Here is a 10,412-nt window from a genome sequence, read left to right on the forward strand (position 1 = left end):
CGCCGAAGCGCGAGCCAGAAAGAACGAGTGCGCGCGCGCGAAACTAGTTTCCTTCACGTGCGGGTGATGCAACGCACACAAGTAAGTGGCGAAGCTCGTCGTCCTGCCAGATTAGCTAGGAAGAGTCGCTCGGAGAAGGCGCTGTTCACTGGCGTCCGCAGCGCCCTCTGGCCCAGGTTGTGTCTCACGGAGACACCCAGGGTAGTGTTCCTGGGGAGCATTTACAGGAACACTAACCCAGGGAGAAGAGTCACGTGATCCTGCCAGAGCTACCAGAGCGGCAGCAAGAGCGGAGTCAGGCCGGGCCCACAGCGGATCCGACAGGTCGCTGCTAGCTAGCGATACGCACGCTTGCGTCGCGGAAGTTCGTTCACTCAGCATCAAGAATATATACGGTGCGACTGGCTCACTACCAACACAGGCACCCTGCAGCCGTCCATAGGAAGTGCCGAAGAGTCTTGCACTGTTGCCAAATACCAACATGGCGCCTCGAGCCTTTTCTGGCCAGCTACAAACGTGACGCCGCTACTCGCATTAACACCGGAATCAGGTGAACGGTCCTTTCAATCTTTAGTGCACAGTCAAGAACTGAAAGTGGGAGCTACGCAGAGCGACCGTCAGTTTCCACCTATGTGTAGTCATGGTACCCACCGATACTGAGTACCAGAGGACGTCTGTGCTCGCCCGATCTTTTTGCTGGATGGGGAACCATTTTGGGAGGACCGCCGACTGATACCGACATGCCGTCCCGCTGCGGCTGAAGCCCTGTGACACATTGACGCTGCGGGCATGTCCGTTGTCAAAGTATTACAGAATGTAATCGGAAGCGAGGAGCTGTGCCGGGGCCACTATGAAGCTGCAAATCCGCCTTGGTGCATCGGCAGGAAGAGCTTGACGCTGTAGCGGGCAACACTGAGCGAGCTGCTTCGATTTTCTTTGTATTGTCGCTCGCGGTGATGGCGACCCGCCGGGGTTAGTCGGGAGCAGCTCCTTGCATAGGCAAGCCGTAGCAGACAACGTTGGGGTCTGGGAGCACGCTCGGTACTCAAATAATGCACCGTGAATGCGGCAAGCGTTTGCAAGCGCGTGCTCGAGCACTTCCAGGGATTTTTGGGCGTCACGGTACGGAGTGACTTCAGTGAACGCGCGTTCTGTCCGCGTCCTGATCCAAGCAGACTGCGTCCATGACCACAGCGCGCAGGCCTGTGGGCTGTATCGCTTTCGAGCAAAAGAGTACAGCATGGCCATTGCCCGCTGCACCGCTGTGCTCATAACACAGTAGATTCATTCTCTGATAAGATAACTTTGCAGTCCTTGTGACCTGCTGTGTGATATTTCGAGCTGTGCATGGATGCCTTCACAATTCGCAAATGGTGCTGTGTGACTGAACTTAAATAATGAACTGCATTTTATTATTTCATCTCCCCTCCCCCCCCTTTTTTTCTTCTCTTATTGCAGCCCTAATTCAAGACTTGCTGGATCATGGTCTCATCTTGAGATAAGCTGTGAGTCTGCACTGCAAGTGGTTGACTTGTGCCTGACGTACCTGGCGTCCTTACAGGGTTACAAAACACTTCTTGCTGGCTGTTTTATCGTGAAGTGCAAGCCTGTCTACGCCAACAGTAAAGTTGACTGCTTTGTCCTATGTTGCTATGGTTGGAGACAGGACAGCAAGCGCCATGAAGCCTGGATTCCGCACCATGCCTAGTTATAGGTGTGAAAGCTGCAAGTTTGTTGGAAAGAACAGAAAACACCTAACATACCATGTATCCTTAAACCACAGCAGCCACGTGTATAGGTGCAGCCTTTGTGCATTTGTTACTCGCTACCAGGCCAACTTTTACCGGCACAGACGGAATATCCACAAGTTTAATAGGGCTAACATTTGTGAAATGTGTGGCCAGCTGTGTGACAACCAAGATGAGCTTGTGGCGCATACCTGTAATGAACACCCGCAGTTCTTGGATGTGCTACTGAGGAAGCAGGAAACCAAGAGAGCGTGCTATGCGAAGTATGCTGCAAAAATGAACATCAAAGGTGGAGACACTGCCTGTGCGTCTGCTGAAAAAATAGTTGCAAACAGCCTTGAGCCAGAACTGATCACTGGCGATGTTAGTGATCAGATTCACCTGCAAAATGGTGTTCTTGAAGAGCAGAATGAATGTGCTAAACAGTCAAAAAAGAGGCCTCGCGAGAGTTCGCCACCTGTGTCTGACAAAAAAGGCCGTACACGAAGACAAAACTATACCTGTGCTGAATGCGACTTGGTAACGAAATGGCCACGAGAATTTCTCAGCCATAGGAGAGATGTTCATGGGGATTGCATTAGCATTCATGAATGCCCTTTTTGTGTGTATGCTTCCAAATGGCCACAGAAACTACGGAGGCACTGCAATACTGTCCACAAGGAGGAGATGTGTGGTGAAAAGTCGTGGCATTTTGTCAAAACAGGATCACCTGCATTGTCACCATCTTCTGCTGAAATCAATGTGCACATTCTAGAGAAAGTGTTCAAGTGCAGCAGTTGTAACTTCCATGCAAAGAGCAAAATTCATGTGGAAGAACATGAAAAGACAGTGCATCTGAAGCGGCGGTTCTATCGTTGCCAGCAGTGTGGCTATGTGTGCCATGAAAAAGGTCGTTACACTAGCCATATGCGTTTTCACAGTTTAACAAAAATCAAATGCCAGTTCTGCAACTTCCAGACCTGCTACAAATGGAACATGGATTGGCACCTCAAGTGCCATACTTCAGGCGGTGAGTTCCGTTGCAACAAGTGTGGTTTCATGACCATGTCTCGTAAAAGCCTTACTGCCCATTGCTTGCACCACCACAATGAACTTTTGAAGGATGCTACCGATATTGAGGAAGAAAACACTGAACGTGATAATGTGGATGATGATAAGGACAAACTCGTGATTGACGAAGATGCTGCTGAGGACACCACCTCACCACCGCCACACAAAATGACTCTGAAGCGAACTGGAGAGATTGCTGTGGTAGAAAACAGTGAAGGCGCAATGCGGAAATGTAAATATTGTCCTCAGCAAGTCCTGCGGCCATCGGAGCTTAAACGACATGAAGAAACTCATTTTAAAATGATTAAGAAGCATGGATGCCCAATTTGTCATATTCGTTTTGACCAGCTTGATCACCTTAAGCAGCATGTAATGCTAAACCACCAAGAAGAGTCGAGTGGAAAGAGCAGTAGTGATGCTAATGCTACTGGGACGACAAGTGCACCAATCATTATAGAGCTGGGCAAGAGTGATGATTCAACTTCCTGTGCTAACTATTCTGGCTCCACCCAAGCACTTGACATCTCTGCCAAGAGCAAGCAGGCCATGCATGTTTGCCAACACTGTGGCTATACTACGCGATGGATTTCAGCACTGAGAAAGCATGAGTTAACCCATGGAAACTTGAAAGCCTTCAAGTCCACCCACTGCTCCTATACAAGCCATTGGAAAGGTGACATGATGCGCCATGCTTTTCGAATGCACAAGGAGAACACTGGTGCAGCTGACACTAAACCCAGGATCGTTCAGAAATACAAGTGTCCACACTGTTCATTTCTGACCCGACCAGCATGGCGCTTTCATTTTCATATGATACAGCACCTCAATAAAAGACCCTTCATGTGCTCACTCTGCAGCTATCGCTCCAACTGGAAATGCGATGTCAAGAAGCATATCAAAAGAAAGTCTGGCAATGACCCAAAGCACAAGAAGGCCAAGTTGGTAGTCGTGGATGAAACCGGCTTCAAGAATTATGCAGAGTACAAGATTCATCTAGTGGATGTAGAGGAATCCTCAACAGGTGGCAAAGTTCTTCAGCCCGCACAGCCTTCCAGGCTGAATCAAGAGGAAGTGCAACTGATTTGTCGTGATGAGACAGGACGTAGTGGTAACATCTGATATACTCTATGGAGACCAAGATTACGAGGATGATTTGGAAGCTCCTATCCGTGAATCAAGTTCTAACCAGCAGGTTTCGTACTGTGGCCACTGCAACTTCAATCATACTGAACGCAAAGCAGTTCTGTCACATTTGGGCTCACATGCATCAGTAAATCTCTGTTGTTGCCGTCTTTGCAACTTTGTTTCAAAGTGGTACCACATTGTCCTGATGCATGTTAGACATCGACATAACACAGGTCCAAAACACATAGAAAGTAATGTTTCTTTCATAAAAGGCAACACATTTAATTTGAAAGAAGAAAAACCTGCTGGTACCTCCTGCATCGCAGAATGTTGAGCGGAAGATTTTCAAATGTAATACATGTCCTTACCAATGCTCAAAGGTATGCGACATTGAGTTTCACGTGAAGCACCATGTGCCTAAAGAAGTTGCCATCTACAAGTGTAACTATTGCCCATACTATGCCAATGTCAAAAAGACTGTCCCGTCACAGGAAACTGCACAAAGAAGAGCAACAGCCAGCCATAGAGGTCCTTCCTCGCTTGCTTGTGAAGGCAGATATGAAGAAACATGCTTGTGAGCATTGCCCATACACCTCCAATAATAAAACTCAGTACCTGTACCACAAGCAGTTCCACCGGCCCAACAAGAACGCCCCTCACAAATGCACCCATTGCAATTATTGGTCAACCCGCAGCCACCTGATGGTCCAGCATCAAAAGATACACAGATCTGCCAATGGGAGGCCATATAGTGGTGGAATCCAGACAATCACAACAATGGTGAATGGCACTTCCCACCGCATGTTCAAATGTCGATTCTGTCCTAATGTGAAGATTCATAAACGCATGCATACTTCATCAAAGAGGGCTAAATTCTAGTGTGTTCTTTGTAGCTACCGATGCAACACTGGTGTTCTCACCAGCCACATGAAGCTTCACAAAATCTCAATGAAAATCTTCATGCACTGCCTTCCAGGCCAGCAGTTGCCAAAAAAGAGTTCCTGAGTCAGCAGCTGTAGCAGCACAAAGGTCTGAGATCTCGGCATTAAAGGAGAAGCTGAAAATCACCATCATGCAAGAAGATATTCAGCTACTTTTGTGACAAATTCTCTGCCATGTTCAAAAGCCACTATGACTTGGACACGCATAAGGCGTACCACAATTCTGCTCATCTGTATCCATGTCACCATTGTGACTACAGAGCCAGACACAAGGCTCATCTGCACAAGCACCTTCTTGTTCATACACCAGAATATGCAGAACGCCAGAATGGCTTTACATTAGCTGACATTCGCAGCCAGCAGCCAGAGTCTGCCACCCCTCCTGCAGCTCCAGCTGCTGCTGATCAGATGTTGCTTCTGGAGAAAGCCGAGACTAGTGCCTTTGTGGATGCTGGCTCTCGGAGCATGGGAGTCCAGTTGCACCGCTGCATTCGCTGCCCTGCAGCTTTTCAGAAATCAACAACGCTGAAGTATCACCTAAGTCTGCATGGTAGCGCAGGGGTCTATGCCTGCCACTTCTGCAACTATGCAGCCAACAGTGCAGCCAATCTGAGCACACACATGCACCTTCACTTCCGAGGTGCACTGAAGCAGAAACAACCTCCCAAGATGTTTCGCTGCGACAAATGTCCTGCGTCATTTTCAAGACACAATCACTTTGAAAGTCACTTTACCCTTCATGGATGCAATGAACAGTTTTGTTGCTCACACTGTGACTACTCTGTCAAGCTTGCAGCAAATCTCGTCAAGCATCGTAAACTCCATGAAGTCGTTGTGCCTGAGCCAAAGCAGCAAAAAGTAGAGCCTCCTGCACCACTTACAGTTACAAGCACTCCTTAGCCACCTGAAAATGGCTCTGAGCCAAGTACTGCTGTGCCTTTGTTAGACAGTACACCAACTGCTGCCACACCAGCAGTTGTTGAACAAAAGTGTGTGTACATCTGCAGCAAGTGCCCGTACGCGTTCCATCGGCGTGAGACTGTTTTTAACCCTCTTCAGCATCACGGTACTTCAGAAGGACTGTGTTGTACTTTTTGCGATTACCGGTCAACACACATGCCAACTTTACAAGACCATACAAGGTGTCATTTTAAGCCAATGCGTCACTACAAGCCTCAGTCTTATATGAAATACGATTCGTTCGACATTTCGAGTAGTGCCAGTGATGTCACCAGGACACTGGTATTTCGAGACCTTGGAGATGAAAAGTATTTCCCTAAACTTGATGCCGGTGAGGATGACACATTATCGAGTCCTGCTTCCACACCAGCCTCCCCTGGATTGTGTTCAGCTTCAATGGCATCCAACACTCCTCAGCTACAATTGAACAATAAAGACCTCAAGCCTGCAGTTTTGATGCCTGTCAAGCGTGAGACGGATGATGTGGTTCTAGCAAGCAAGGTAACGCTCGATTGGTGAGCAATGTTGTTGTGCTCAACGATGAAAAAGAAGAAATGCCTCCTGGTTGCAAGATGCAAGTAGTCAATATTGTAGTTTTAGATGACACCAGACAGTTAGATGTGGTTGGAGGAGAAGTTGCACAAACAGAACACAAGTGCAAAAGTGAAACTGGCTTTAAAGATGATGGGGAGAGTGCACAGGATTTGTTCAATAGAGTCTCAAGCCCTTGCAGCAGATTCCGATCAATGCTAAAAGATCACAGAAGCATCTCATTGTGAACTGTCTGCAGAGTGCAAGGACATATTTCTGCACAGTGTAGAGTGTGAAAGTGAACATATGACAGTAGATGTTCGTGATGGTGTGGCAACTTCGTCTTTGGTTACTGATAAAAGCCTTACAGCAGTAATAGAAACTACTGAAAGCGATACTTTGTGTCAAGTAAAGAAATTGGAAGAGAGCAAACCTGTGTGCTCAAGAAATAATTCACAGGATCATCCAGTAGCAACATTTCCCGATGACAGCCCATGTGTTGGTCTAAAAGAAGCAGCTGTATCAAACTTGGCCAATAATTTTGAGCTGAAAGTTTGTGGCATTGAGGTTGCAGGGTACAATTTAGAGCCCGACACATGTAGCCGAGCTACAACACAGGATGAGTATGACCATTTCTCTGAGTCTAGTGTTCTGCAAAGCAGCTCAGGGTGCAGTTATATGCCAGTAAGCCAAGGTGTTAACAGCATAAGTGTTTGTAAAAGCAGTGAAGATTCTTGTTCAGCTGAAAATGGTTGCACTCAGGATGGGGATAGTACTGTAGTACTGCACAGTGTGTCGTCAAGCTTGGGCGTCGATGCACGTTGCCAGATAGCAGTGGAAGAAATTGAGGCTGACGAGATCAGCAAGTGCAGATTAGACCCTGATGCAGTGTCGTGCATTGTGCCAGACGATGCAGCGCAGATTGAAATTGGCTCTTCACTGCCCACCATTAAAGCGGATCCTGGTGGTGATACTGTACTTGCACTTCAAGAGGTATTTGAAGTGCAGTCTCCTACAGCTCTTCAGCGCACAGCGTTTTTGTCCCAGAGCTAGACTAAGAATGAAGAATTAAACATTTACACTGGAGGCAAATCATGTAATTTGTACAGGGTGCTCCTACATCAGTGTTCCAGGTGTGCCGTTTGCAGATGTGTAATGTATCTATGGAAGGGGAATTACAGTGAAGATCTTGCAAGGCATGCACATTTTGTGTAGTAGTGGAGATTATGTGCAATGCTTTGTCACTTATTTGCTGCCCTTTCTTTTTTCCACTTTTTGTGGACATTTTTTTATGGTGCAAAGTTAGCATTTTTTATCATGGTAAATATTTAATGAAGCATTTTTTTGTGACCTGTTGTGCACAAATACAGTAACATTATTTTGATGGTTCATAGTTCAGTTATGTGTGGCGGGATGACGTGTTGCACATTGTTTTATATAGCAGTGTTTCGGCCTTTTTTATATGTGAAGTGGCTTTTTTTGACACGTACGTGCATGAAGAAAATGCATCCTTCAGTTTGGTCCTCTGTTTGGACCTTCACTCTGTATTTACTCTCATCCTTGTAATTATATAACATTGTTTTGGTTTTTTTATGTTTTAGTGCTCATTCTCTATACATTTGTTGTCCGTATGTATAAAACAGTTTTGTAGTTTGTTGTGCCACAGCTCCTTTTGTTAGTTAATAACTTACTCCTCTTTAATTTTCTGCAGCAAGTGCACTCTTTCATATGTCTTCATAGCACTGAGCCTCTTTGCATTGTAAAGCTACACAATTCCTTTGCATGTTTCAAATGTTGAATTGTACAGTAACCTGCATATTTATCTTGATAGCTGTCAGAAGTTTTCTTTTGTACTACTAGCTTGTTTGTGTTTGAATTTCACAAACATTCATTTTCAAGGGCTACTTTGTATCGTAAACCATTTTGTGTGGTACTTGCCTGCCTTGTGTGGCAGAATTGGGAAGCTCAGCCAGCCGAGTGAACTGGTGTTGCAGACTTCGATGTGGGGAACAGAAGCTGCGAAGACTAGGGGCACTGTCGGTACAAGCAGCTGCCAGACCTTGCCAACAACAATAGTTTTCCATTTCCTGCTACGTGAATCAATCTTGTACACATTTTGAATGCATTACTGTTCAAAGCAGACCTTAATATGTGATCTATTCGGGAAGTTTGAAAGCGAACAAACTAGTGATATAGAAGGCAGAATTTACGGTAGGTGCCAAGATTGATTTATTATGTAATACCCATTTCTTATAGATTCAAAGTGCCACATCTCTCCCATATGTGCAGAAGCTGAATCGTTTTTTCCTGTTTATCTTCATAAAACCTTTTTAAAACCACTGTGCTATACAACAGCTTAGGCTAACAAAATTGTCAGCAGTACGACTTGGAGACCTTCAGCTACTTTACCTTGCAAGTTTTTTTCTAGTCAAGTTGACCATATCTGGTATGTAGTAGCAGGACTATGAAACTTATGGTTGTGGGTTAATGTGTGCATCTGGTGCACAGTGTGTACATTTAAATACACAGTTTGTACCCAAAACATTCTGAATCTGCCCCCTTCTTATTTTCTTTGTTGACTCACCTTTATTTTGCTGCAGTGTTCAGTGTAACAGCTGCCTGTCTTTATGTTGGTGTTATAGGTTCACCATCATGCATGCATTGTATGTGTAGTTATTGCTGGCCTTGCGTGCACTGTGAGTGTACATGGGTATATGAGTAGCAGCGTTTCAAGTGAAAGTTGGATTATTTGTTTTAGTCAACAGTTGTTGAAAAATCATTACCTCACTTGATTTGTGCTTGCATCTAATAGCATGAAAAATTGAAGAGAGCAGCATAATTGCTTAAGATATCACAAGTGCTGCTGAACTTTAGTTTGGTGGCAGAAAGGACCTTGCCACTATCAAGGGCTCAATATTTCATGGTGAAGCTGGTTCAACAATATTTTTTATGAAGACCAAAAACCTTGTAGACAAACTGTCAAGGCTGTGTGTTTCACAATTGATAATAAAGGCATCTTATTTCTTTTTATGTCACTTTGTGCAAAATATTGCAGCTTGGTACATAGGCAGCTTGCAGAGAGCATGCTTCCAAGCCATGTCCTATGCCGCTCAGTGACTTTTGGGATATCAAGGTGACCAGATGCAGCTCGTCTCAAAAACCCATATAAGTTGTGTGGCTTCTGCCAAAAAATAGCTCCCATTGAACGCAGAAGTGTTTGCCAATTTGGTGGACAGTTTAGGTTAAAATTCTGTGCTTGTTGAAAAGTGCATGATTTGGAAACAAGGAAGTGTTAATATGTGTAAAAATTATGATGACCAACATATTTTCAAAACAATTGAAGTTGATTGAACATTGGCTACGACATGTAAATGCAAAATACAAATGTGCCTTATTACTCAAGCGTGCATGAATCCAGAGACTGTGCTTAACCCTTTGACACGTTATGTACACAATTGTGTACAAAGCAAACCTGCAGCTTTTCTTGAGAGTGATTCCACCTAGCAATGATTTCTCTATTTCAGATGAATTTTGCATCTTTCACGTGGTATATAGGGTGGTTTTTATGCTATAATAGGGAATGCAGTAAATAAAATTTCGTGAAACAGTGAGCATAGTAGCACGTCATCCGCCATTTTTGTGAAGACATATTTTCCTGCCAATAGTAAGATTTTTTTTCCAATTTCAAGCATGGTGTGCACATTTGAAATAGAAATTATTGCCACGATCCTTCTGGTGTTTACTTGATAGGTCACAGCATTTTTATGGCACTATTTCCATTAATTATGACACTGTATAAAATTTTGCACATCCCCGGATTAAAATAACTACTAGTATTTAGCGCTGAAAACTAACAAATGATCTTGTTTAATGCCTGAATACACTAGGCAGAGAATCTCTTCAATGAAACAAAAAATGGTGTTTCAAAGGGTTAAGCCTGAGAGCAGTCTCCAGCAGTTGAAAAGCTGGTTGAGAGTGACAGTTGCATCTATGCAACTGGTTGTCTTTTGCACCGAAAGCTTCACTACCCTAGGTAATGAAGCCACTCTTCACGTGT

The 10,412-nt window shown here is 44.8% G+C and overlaps 1 protein-coding gene across 1 annotated transcript; it reads left to right on the top strand.

The window, feature by feature from the left end:
• Positions 1-210: 210 nt before the first annotated feature.
• Positions 211-9,390, top strand: LOC144106649 (uncharacterized). Its single transcript, XM_077639489.1, has 2 exons — positions 211-550; positions 1,459-9,390. Exon 2 carries the CDS (start codon positions 1,653-1,655, stop codon positions 3,915-3,917), a length of 2,265 nt encoding a protein of 754 aa, XP_077495615.1. The 5' UTR covers positions 211-550; positions 1,459-1,652; the 3' UTR covers positions 3,918-9,390.
• Positions 9,391-10,412: the final 1,022 nt, after the last annotated feature.

The sequence above is a fragment of the Amblyomma americanum genome, chromosome 10 (genome assembly GCF_052857255.1).
Source record: "Amblyomma americanum isolate KBUSLIRL-KWMA chromosome 10, ASM5285725v1, whole genome shotgun sequence".
Taxonomy (NCBI): Eukaryota; Metazoa; Arthropoda; class Arachnida; order Ixodida; family Ixodidae; genus Amblyomma; species Amblyomma americanum.